This window comes from Zingiber officinale, chromosome 10B (genome assembly GCF_018446385.1).
Source record: "Zingiber officinale cultivar Zhangliang chromosome 10B, Zo_v1.1, whole genome shotgun sequence".
Classification (NCBI taxonomy): domain Eukaryota; kingdom Viridiplantae; phylum Streptophyta; class Magnoliopsida; order Zingiberales; family Zingiberaceae; genus Zingiber; species Zingiber officinale.
In genome coordinates, this window is record NC_056005.1 from 85,506,285 (window position 1) to 85,518,359 (window position 12,075).

General features: G+C 41.5%; 1 protein-coding gene across 1 annotated transcript; it reads right to left on the minus strand.

Annotated features, from left to right (window-relative positions):
• Positions 1–3,735: 3,735 nt before the first annotated feature.
• LOC122028510 (2-oxoglutarate-dependent dioxygenase 19-like) lies at positions 3,736–5,139 on the minus strand. Its single transcript, XM_042587344.1, has 4 exons — positions 4,830–5,139; positions 4,509–4,747; positions 4,101–4,428; positions 3,736–4,035 (listed from the first exon to the last, which is right to left on the minus strand). The coding sequence occupies exons 1-4, from the start codon at positions 5,064–5,066 to the stop codon at positions 3,772–3,774; spliced, it is 1,068 nt and encodes a 355-aa protein (XP_042443278.1). The 5' UTR covers positions 5,067–5,139; the 3' UTR covers positions 3,736–3,771.
• Positions 5,140–12,075: the final 6,936 nt, after the last annotated feature.

Consider the following 12,075-nt stretch of genomic DNA (forward strand, 5'->3'; position numbering starts at 1 on the left):
AAATCGTGACATGGTTATGGCCCCATAATCTATGATCCTCTCAAGCCAATGAGAAGATCAAAAGGTCAACCTAGGCAAAAGCATCTTCTCCAAGTGCTTCAAAAGCATCTTCTCCAAGTGCTTCCTTGGTCGTTATGTGTTGTTGTCCTTCTCATTTTTTCACCGTCGTCTAGTAGACTTAATCTTTTCTAATTTGTATATTACAAAATCTAAAGAAAACTCGAGTTACATTCAAGTGTAGTCTAAATTTACAACTAAAATAAAAGAGGAGAGGCACGACACGCAGGCCGTATTATGAATTACAACACACACATCCAATCACATCGGGGTTTAAGGGTCATAACCATGCACCATGTCATATAACATTCTCAATCTATTATGACAAAATTTACTATGATTTAAACAACTAATTATGAGCCACAATGCCATGATAGTTTCGCTAAAACCCTCTTGACCAAAACTTGTTCATAATCATGCAAATAATAATAAACTTATCATGCAATTTCTATATCACATATAATCTACTATAACTTAGTATATGTCTTCGCAAGTGGATCTAATACTACTGTAAGGAACTAGGGCGCTAAACATGCAAAAGCACAGCGGAAAACATCTAGTTCCTTTACAATAGATCCATGTGAAAGGAAACCATATACTAAGTATTAATTATCTACATGAGAAAGTTATACCTTTGTTGCGTGCCCTTCGCAATCCTGATTCCAACGTTTCTTTAGATGTGGATCTTAGTGCGATCAAGTGACCACGCCTCTATGGTATCCATACGAACAAGTCTCGTTTGTCTCACAAACTCACAAGGTGGAGAATGAAACAACCAAAGGTTGTGCTAGCAACATTTCTTGGAGGTTTTGGCCAAGTGGAAGAGAGGAGGAGGAAGAAGAGCTAGAGCACCAAAAACTCATCATGAAAATGAATCCAAAAACCCCTTTTTATAGATTCATGAAGTTACCTCATGCCTTAATGTCAATTGTCTTGATTGACATTAATATTTGTCTTCATTCAATGAATCCAATGCATGTGCAATTCAAATAGTTCACTCTTCATTCAATGAATTCAATGCATCCAATGCATGCAATACATGAGCAATTCAAATTGTTCACTTCTTCATCCAATGCATCCAATGCATGAGTACTCAAGTTGTACACTCCTCTTTCTTCATAAATTCAAATTTCATGAAATCATATAATGAGTCCAACTCATTAATCATCAAATAATTCATGAAATCATATAATGAGTCCAACTCATTAATCATTAATCCAATTGATTCAATAAGTCTAATTTGAATTGGACTTAATCCAATAGTTGGATTTAATTGAGTCTTACTCAATGAGTCCAATTTGAATTAAACTTAATCCAATGATTCATCATATGAATCCATCTCCATTGACTTGTTATTTGTGTGTGACCCAATAGGTTCTCATAACGTTGGCAATGTATCCAAATCAACATTTAAATATATAAGCAATAAGTGACATCTAGCAAGGCATCATTGCTACCCAAGTGACGAGAATGTCGAGATCCAACTTAACCTTTCCGTGACTATTATCTTGTATGACTCAATCCTTCTATCCTCGATATCTAGATTGATCAATGAGGCATAGACCGTGTCATCCTCTTATCAATCTTTATGTTTCTTGATCTCTAAGTAGACATACTCAATTAAATAAACTTAATATCGCATATTGACTCATTTAAGCATGGTCATGCATTCTTGTGTCCTACTAATCAAGGGGCTCATAGATATCACTTCCATCATATGGAAGGGATAGATCCCATCTACATCACTCACATCCCTCCGCATAACTTATTGCATACTCAGTGATCGACTTTATGGTCCACCCTGTTACGAGCGACGTTTGACGATATCAAAGTATACAACTCCTTATGTAGGGAACCGTAGTGATTTCAGGTCTAAGGACTATTCATACTAATAGTCACATGAGAATGTTTATGACACTCATATAATGATCCATGAAACAATCTCATGGTGGGTCATTCAGTATATATTTTCTAATATATACCCATGTGTCAATTTGATATCTCATATCCATGACTTGTGAGATTAAGTCATCCGTTGAGCTACATGCTAGCCTCAACGCATTAATATTGTCCTTGCATATTAATGCTTGACTAGGAATAGTTATGAGTAGTGTTCTATGTATATCTACAATATCTCACTATCAATTCAACCAATTGATATGTTGTAGATTAGAACCTCCTATTCTAGGACATTATTATACTTATTCATTCGACACTAAATTGAAATAAATATAATAACCAACTTCGCCTTTATTAATAATGAAATATGATACAAAATGAGCCTCTTACAATCATCTCATAATTGGTACTAGGGTTAATACTAACAAAGTTCTCTCTCCTCAATAACCAAGGTTCGACTAGCTATCCCAATAAAACGCTGGCACATCATAATAACCTTTTGAAAAGATTGGAGTGGTGGGTAATAGATAGCTCATCACAGTCCAGTTCATTGAAATATGTCTCATTCGACTAAACTTGAAGGGGAGACTTGTGATACGACAATTTCTTTAAGCCATTACATGTCCTGTGAATCAAGAGTGGTGTTGATCTATCAATCAAAGTCAAAATGGGTCAAACTAAACCTGAGGAAAAGTTAGCTCCACTTAGATGGGATTCAGACCTGATTGAACCAGTTCAGTACACTTATCCCTGTCACTCAAGTCTGATTAAAGGAAAAACCACCAATCATATCTCAGTTTCAGCTCCCAACACTTTCTTGGCTCAGCCTCAAATCCTGACAACCCTTCTGACTCAATCTCAAGTCCTTGTACCAACCCTCAATCTTGACTCTTGATCTAGACACTTTCCTTGGCTCAAATCAAAGTCTTTGGTTCAAATTCAAGTCTCGGCATAATCTCTCAGTCTCAGTTTCAACTACCGACTCCATCTCAGTCTCGGCAACAAACTTCATCTCAATCTCAACAACAAGCTCCTTCTCAATCTCGGTGATAGACTCTCTCAATCTTAGCGACAGACTCTCTCTCAGTCTTAGCAACAGACTCCATCTTAGTCTCAGCAACAAACTCCCTCTTAGTTCCCGCTGCCACCACTGGCACCATCTCTGTCTCAGCCTCATTCACTGGCACTCTCTCTACATTGAATTTCAGCATTGTCTCAATCTCGATTTCATATCCTAATTTTGTCTATTCTCAAGGTCACTCCATATTGACCTTAACTTTTTCATTCTCAAGACAGATCTATGCCCCATATGAGCTTGTTGTTAGTAAATACAAATATTATAGGACGCGTGACATCCTAATAATGGATAAACAGTTATAAAATTATCAAATTCAGTCTCCTACAAACACATGGTATTAGATAAATGGAGCAGCAACCAATGACTGTCAGATTTAGTCCCCTCACTAGCTCCCATAATCATGATATTTCAATTGTCGTGGAGATGTTCTTCGGACAACCATATAAACACTCATGAAGGTAATAAATAACAAGGGAGGCCCAATTATCTCGAAACCTTAGACTAAGTTCTACTCTCCCTCTCCATTCTCTTCTTTTTCTCACATATCACCTCAAGTAAATCCTAATTTGAACGTCGGAGTGAACCCAAGATCCATCCCATGATTAGCCTAACTCTCTTTTGGAGTATATTTTAGGCTCTTTCATTTCAGTCATCAACAGTCTTGAGAGAAAGCATATGTCAACAAGTTGATGATTTGACCATCCATGGTATTTGATCATAAGCATTATTACTACAAGTCAAATTACATCTTCATGATCTCTACATCGCAGTAGTTCCAACACAGCCTTCTCTTTGAGCTGATTCCCCTGATGGCACTCCAGAAACTGCCTGTAGCTCCATCCCCTGTACATGGCCGGCCTCTCCGAGCTAACCAGAGCAGCCACCGGCTCCACCACCGTGTCCAGGGAAGGCCCCACGACCGTCAGCACCGACACCCTTGTGCTCTTGCCGTTGGCCATGGCTCGGTGCAGCGTGCTCTTGTATCTCCCATTGGTAACAATCTGCACCTTTTCACTAATCAGTGCTCCATTTAATAACAGAAACAGAGGTACGTATATAGTTCGACCTGCATGTGATCGCCGGCGTTCACGAGGAAGGAGCCGGGGAGGGGTTTGACGTGGACCCACTTGCCTCCGTGCTCAACGTCGAGGCCGTCCACGCCGTTCTGGTGGAGGAGCGTGAGCAGGCCAAGGTCGGAGTGCGGAGGAAGGCCGAAGACGAGCTCTGGCTGTGGGCAGGGAGGGTACAAGTTGGCAACGAAGACTTGGAAGCATGAGTCGAGCTTCAAGGCCTTGTTCATGTCGTTCTCTTCCAAGTCCAAGCTTTCCCATATGCCTTTGAGCAGCTCCATGCCCACTCTCCTCGTGCAAGTCGCGTAATCGCGTAATACATCGCTGAAACAGAGTAAAAAATTGCCAAATTGTATCGTTTTCAGTGCTGTAATCGAAATCAGCATGGCTTCGGAATTAACCACCTGAAACAAAGTGGCTTCGCCGGAGAATGGAAGTCCGGGTGCACGGCCAGCTTGAGGAAGTCTCTCCAATACCGGACGCCGACCTCCGCCTTGGGGTTGAAGCTGGTGCCGTATCGGATGGGATCCAAGACAGTTTCTCCGCGGAGCTCCTCCTTATCCTCTTCCTCCAGGTCAAAGAACTTCTTGGCCGCCTCCAGCATCGCCTGCCGCAGCCCCTCCGGCACGCCATGATTGACCACCTGCAATTAATATCCGGTTAAAGATGCATGCGTGAATTACGCTACGCTACGGAGATTCATTGACGACGCGGAAAGTGCGTGCCATGAAGAAGCCCCAGTCTTGGCAGGCTCGGCCGAGCCGTTGGACCATGCGAGCGCGTTCGCGGGGAGTTGCTCCGGTGAGGAGGGAGAGGTCGATGGTCGGGATTTGGGGCTCGAGAGTGGCGTCGACGTCGGAGGGGGCGGTGGGATCTCTAGAGGCGTATAATTGGAGAGGGAGGGAGGAGAAGGCGCCGGAATCGGAGAGTTGTTTAACGGAGTTTGGGAGATCTGCGGCCATGAGAGAGGGATGGGGCTTGCTTGCCGGTGGCTGAGGTAGTGGGTGAAGTTTGAGGTGTCACTGCCACAGCCACTTGAACAGATTATGAATTGAATTCGGCTTTTTTTCAGATATTATTTAAAGAATTTAAAATAAAAAAAAAAGTAATCTATGTGTCTTGGATTTATCCGTTTAGCAGATGAAACCAAAATCAAATTGAAGTATCTCAATTAAAAGTCTAAATTAAATTTAAGCAAAAAACTAATTTAATTTGATGATCTAGTTATTATCAAATATACATAATAATTTAATTTGATGATCATATATAATACTAAAAATAATTGAGAATAACACTCTATATATTTATAATTTTTTATAATTAATTTAATTAATTGATATGTTATATGATATGAGTTATAGTAAGTGAATCTAAAAGATGACATGAAAGATGATATAGTGGTCAAAGTCAGAATAGAGAAGCATTCTTCATCTAATTTTGTAGATCGTCCAACATCAAAGTTGTCGGGTACTATCCGAAAGGCTTCAAGGCAGGACGCTCGGATAGGGCCGACCAACCATAAAGTTGGCCGAACAAAAGAATTCTAGTATTTTACTTTGGAATTCAAGAAGTAATGTACCTAATCGGTCAAATAGTCAGTCGAATCCAGGGGAGTCTGGCCGGATGAAAGGATGATCGGGCTCTAAACACTCGAGCCTTCTAAAACCTCTTTATACTCGATCAACCGGATAAAGGTCAATCAAAAGTAAGACTCTCCCTGTACGCTCGGTAGGGCAAAGACCGGGTTGGCTTAAAAGCACTTAGCCTCACAAAGTTGTTAATATATGATCGATCAGATAAAGGTCGGTCGAGAGTAAGACTCTTCATGTACGCCCGATCGGGCAAACACCGAGTAAGCTTAAAAGCACTTAGCCCCACAAAGATGTTAATATATGATCGGTCAGATAAAGGTCGGTTAAACGTAAGTCTCTCTGTGTACGCTTGCAGAGCAAGGACAGGGCAGGCTTAAAGGCACTTAGCCCCACAAAGCTGTTAATATATGATCGGTCAGATAAAGGTCGGTTAAAAGTAAGGCTCTCTGCGTACGCCAAGTCGAGCAAAGATCGGGCAGGCTTGAACACACTTAAATCCATAAAGCTATTAATATATGATCGGTCAGATAAAGGTCGGTTAAACATAAGACTCTCTGTATATGTCCGGCCAGGCAAAGATTGGGTGAGCTTAAAGGCACTTATCCCCACAAAGATGTTAATATATGATCGATCATATAAAGGCCGATCAAACAAAGCTCTCTGTGTAAGTCTGACCCGGTAAAGACTAGGTGAGCTTAAAGATACTTATCCTTAGGAGACTCTACATATATAGCTCGTTGAGCAAAGGTCGATCAGGTGTAAAATCATTTGATGTCATATTTGTTTGAGAAATCTATATGACCCTACATTTTAATGTTTGGGTAAAGGTTTAAATTAGGTTTATTCTTCTATTTGATATACATTGTGAGTGTGCAGGATACAGGTATAACAAGAAAAAGTTCAAGTGTGATCTTAGCAAAGGTGAAAGTCCAAGTGGAATCTTGGCAGTGTAAGTCCAAGCATGCAATCTTGGAAACGTAAGTCTGAGTGTAACTTAGCAATGGTTGAAGTCCCGGAGATGAGGAGTCTCTTGGCAAAGGAAGACCCAACAACAAGAACAAGACCGAAGGAAGCTCCAGACGGCAAGGCGTAAAGGATGGGGAGGTATCCAAGGGACGCGAAGCTGATGGAGGAGGCTATAAGGCTAGGTCTAGGATGGTCAGGTGAGGACAAACCTGAGTAAGGGAGCAAAGCACTAGAGGAAGATGGAGTCCGAAAGCGGTCAAGGACCGCGGGCCTTCGAGTAGGAGTCGAGATAGGCTCCGAACGAAGTAAACCACTTGTGTCTCTGTGTGTTTGCATTTACTTTCCGCTGCGTTTCTACTCTTAGTTTTAAATCGCTAAAATCATCTCCTCCAGTACTTATTAATTTGTAAATATCGATCGAGCTGCATCTTCTATCTAAGTAATCATTATATTTATTTAGCTTGTTTTGTACTTAATCTAAAGTAAGATATAGGCTGTTACTATCTTACTCATTTCATTGTACGTTCTGCTTCTCTACGAGATTTTCGGAGAAAAGAGTTTTAGTGGATTGCCCAACAGTGCGATCAAGAATCGTGAGCCTTAGAATAGGAGTCGACCTAGGCTCTGAACCAAGTAACTGAACCTGTTCTTATTTTTCGCTGCACAACTTTGATTTAAACAAGTCAAAGAAAAGTTTTCTAGAGTGCGATATTCACCTCCCCCCTCTATCGCACTCATTCGATCTTACAACGCCATCTTGACTTTGACCGCCACATCACATCCAAGGCTCACTCGTATAGAAATTATAGCCCCCGGCTTGTAACTCGGTCGATGGCTCAAGAGTCTGGGATTGACCCGTTCTATAAGCCGAAGGCTATTATTTTTAGATTTCTCTGAGTCGCAAGAGCATGCTCTCTTATAACCTAGCCAATGGCTCAGGAGTCTGGGACTGGCCCGATCTATAAGCTGGGGGCTATAATCTCTGGACTTCTTTGAGCCACAAGAGCATGCTCGCTTATAACCCAGTCAGTGGCTCGGGAGTCTGGGATGGACCCGGTCTATAAGTCAAGGATTATAATCTCTAGACTTCTTTGAGTCGTGAGAGCATGCTCGCTTATAACTTAGTCGGTAGCTCGGGAGTCTGGGACTGGCCCGGTCTATAAGTCAGGGGCAATAATCTCTGGACTTCTCTGAGCTGTGAGAGCATGTTCGTTTATAACCCGGCTAGTGGCTTGAGAGTCTGGGATTGGCCCGGTCTACAAGTCGGGGGCTATAATCTATGGACTTCTTTGAGTATCGAGAGCATGCTCGCTTATAATCTGGTCGATGGCTCGGGAGTCTAGGATTGACTCGGTCTATAAGTCGAGGGCTATAATCTCTAGACTTCTCTAAACAACGAGAGCATGCTCGCTTATAACCCGGCCTGTGACTCGGGAGTCTGGACTAGCTCGGTCTATAAGTCGGGGGCTATAATCTCTAGACTTTTCTGAGCCGTGAGAGCATTCTCGCTTATAACTCGATCGATGGCTCGGAAGTTTGGGACTAGCCCGGTCTATAAGCTAGGGGCTATAATTTGTAAGAATCTTTTGATAAATTCACCTTCATTATCATTAAGTGTAAAAGGTGTTACATAATGCACAAGTAAATTACAAGCGTAAATTTTAAGCCTGATAAGGTTGTAGATGATTCACGCTCTGAGGCCTCTCCAACCTATTGCCTTCTACATCTTCATGATAGTAGGAACCCGAGATGAGCTTTTGAACCACTTTATAGGGTCCTCCCCATTGTGGCTCCAACTTGTTAACGTCCCTGACTAGCTTGACCCAACTCCAGACCAGATCGCCAACCTAAAAAAAATCAAAGGATAACTCTTCTATTATAATTTTACCTCATCCTTTGACAGTAAGCCATTAGCCGAGCTGCCGCCTTATCTCTGATTTCTTCTATAAGATCGAGCTCCATAAGGCATCGACCCACATTACCTTCATCGTACAATCGCCTTCGATCGGACTCCACGTCAATCTCAACCAAGACTACTGGTTCACCTCCATAAATCAAGTGAAAGGAAGTTATACCTGTTGCTCCTCGAGGGGTTGTACGGTATGCCCACAGTACACTAGGTAGTTCATCTACCTAACTCTCTCCGACATGATCCAATTTGATTTTAAGTCTTCTGATAATTTCTCTGTTAGTTACTTCTATCTGGCCATTACTTTGGGGATACTCTACGGATGTGAAAGCCTGAATAATACCATAAGTTGAGCACCACTCTTGGATCTTTGGGCCTTGGAATTATCTTCCATTATCTGAAACTAGCTTGTGTGGAATTCTGTTCCTACAAATAATATGTTATTATATGAATTTGATAATCATCTACTCAGTTATCTTGGCTAATGGTTCGGCCTCCACCTATTTAGAAAAATAGTTCATAGCTACTAGCAACAATATTTTTTGAGCGGGTGCCAAAGGAAAATGACTCACTATATTCATGCTCCACTGATTGAATGGGCAAGAAATTATTGAAGTTTTCAACAACTCTATGGATGTTCTGGTGCTTCTGACAAGACAAACAGTTTCTCACTAGCTGGGCTGCATCGGCTTGTATAGTGGGCCAAAAATACCCGGCCAGCAACACTTTCTGAGTGAGAGACCTACCCACATGACTTCCACAGGAACCTTGATGCATTTCCTAAAAAATGTATTGTATGTCCTCCGGCCTGATGCACTTGAGCAAAAGACATGAGAAAGCCCATTTATAAAGATTATCGTCAATCAAAGTGAACCAACTAGCTCTCTTCTTGATCATACATGTTTGCTAGCCCTCTGTCGGCAAACTACCTTGTTGTAGAAATAACATGATTGGCATCCTCCAATCACTTTGTAATTCAAGGTCGGCTTGCCATTCAATATAGGCTACTAGTAGTGTTTGCTCCACCGGCCCATCTATGACCCAGGGAAGGGAATTATGGTAGAAACCAGCTTGGCTAGATCATCCACTATTTGATTTCTGACCAGGAAACCTTCAGGATAATTACTTCCTAGAACTCAACTCTAATTTTTCCAAATACCTCGGCATAGAGCTTGAGTAGTTCATTATTGATCACAAAATTGCCTGACAATTGTTGAGCGACTAACTTGGAGTCTAAGTAGATGTGTACCCGAGAATCCCCCACATGTCTGGTGATCTGTAGGCCGACTATCAATACATCATATTATGTTTCATTATTAGTAACTCGATAATTCAACCGAACAGATAACTACATTATATCTTCCCTGGGTGATATTGTTGGTGCGGGAAACATTCGACGATCAAACCTGTGTTTTGATTATGTCAAAGGATTCAAAGTTAAATTGTTTTGTGATCTAACAGTTTGAATGAGCTTGCAGGAAAGTCCTAAGTGTACTTAAGCAAAAGTCCTAGCTACGGTTAGGCAGGTGGAAAACCCTAGGAGGCGGTAACCCTAGGTCATAAGGGGTGGTAACTCTATGCGGAAAGTCTTTGCGGGTCGAGGGCTTCAGGCAAAAGTCCTAGGGGATGGTAACCCTAGGTAGAAAGTCCAGGTATCGCGAACTAGGTGAAAGACTGGACGAGCCGGGAAGCGGGCGTCCAGCAGAAAGTCCGGAAGCATCGAGCGTTGAGCAAAAGTCTCGTCGATCTGGAGGATCGCACTGGAAACAGGTAACTCTCCTGAGAGGAGTAGGTGAGGACGCGTTCCCCGTAGAGGGAACTGTAGGCGTCAGGTCGACCTAGGGTTTCCGGTAGGAAATCCGAGGTCAGACCCAGGATAGTCTGGAGACTATCAATATTTTATTCACTATGACTATTATGTGCTAACTTTGTTTTGCAGGATATGTGTTTGGGACTAACACATTTTGCAGGAACAAAGGAGCATTTTTTCACCTCGGATGAATAGTACTTGTTGGGACTTTCGAGCCATAAAAACCGCTTTTTGCGTTGTGGAAACCCCGAAGTCCCATGCCACCGGATCCGTGCGAAGATTAAAAACATAATTTCGTGTACAAGTTTCTCTAATCCTAGATCTACTCTAGATCTACTTGAAAGAGAGGTATACCTTTGATGCGAAGCCCTTCGCAAATCCCGCTCGTCCAAATGTTGTCGGATCTCGAGTGTGTTCAAATGTACACACCTCTAGTAGTATCCACACGAACAAGAAGTGATTCTCAAACCACTCTAGATGGAGAAGAGAGCACCACAAGTATGCTAGCACTCCCAAGGGCTCTCGGATGGGATTGGAAGAAGAAAGGAGAGAAAAAGAAGAAGAGGATTCTCATACACATCTCTAAACTCTCTATGTGACTTTAACTTACCCTTTCTTCTTGGATTAAACTCACTTACCTTCACCCTTCTTGCTTGGAACTCTCGGCAAAGAGGAGAATGAGAACAAGAAGGAGCTAAGGAGGAAGAAGACAATAAATCACCAAATCAATGCCAATGAATCCCATATTCATTTGGTCGGTCACACATGGAATGTCAATAAATTACATTCAATGTTAATGAATCTTGCATTCATATGGTCGTCCACACATGGAATGCCAATAAATTACATTCAATGTCAATGAATCTTGCATTCATATGGCCGGCCACACATGGACATTCCATGCCACTTGCCCTCCCTTGATGATGCGAAGATGATGTGGCAAGAATGTATTTGTTGGCCATGTCATGTAGGATGAGTCATCCTTCATGAAGTGGCATTTAGTCAAGTCAAACTTGATGTTTCAACTTCCCATTTGATCAAGTCAAACTTGACCACACATCTTCCTTGTTGAGTTAAATCCAATCTTTGATTCAAGTCAATTTCAATTCAATGAATCACAATTCATTAATATAAATTGACTCAATGAATCAACTCTAAATTAGACTTATTCAACAATTGAATCCAATTGAGTCTAACCCAATAAGTCTAATTCAGATTACTCTTAATCCAATTTTTGTTCATATGAACATAATCCAATTGGTTCATCATATGAACCTAATCTCCATCCACTCGTTCTCTGTGTGTGATCCAATAGGTTCTTGTAACGTTGGCAATGTTTCTAAATCTTATTTAGAAACATAAACAATGAACGACATCTAGCAATACATCATTGCTACCCAAGTTACAAGAATGTTGAGATCCAACATCACCTTTGTGACTACTAATTATGACCCTTCACAATATATGACAAATGTCCTTCTATCCTTGACATCTAGATTGATCAATGTGAGGCATAGACCGTGTCATCCTCTGATCAATCTAAATCTTGAACTCCAAGTAGACTCACTCTAATCAAATGAGCTCAATATCTCATATTGACTCATTTGGGCATGGCAATGCACTTAGTGGTCTTACTCTATCAAGAATAACGATGTCACTCCCGTTATATAGGAGGGATAGATCCAATCTACATC

What these genes read in the sequence shown, in the direction of transcription:
- LOC122028510 (XM_042587344.1), bottom strand. Translation starts at nt 5,066, where the DNA reads ATGGCCGCAGATCTCCCAAACTCCGTTAAACAACTCTCCGATTCCGGC. An exon ending in AAGACTGGGGCTTCTTCATG is followed by an intron (nt 4,748 to 4,829) that starts GCACGCACTTTC and finishes TATTAATTGCAG; the next exon opens with GTGGTCAATCATGGCGTGCC. An exon ending in ACGCCGGCGATCACATGCAG is followed by an intron (nt 4,036 to 4,100) that starts GTCGAACTATAT and finishes GAAAAGGTGCAG; the next exon opens with ATTGTTACCAATGGGAGATA.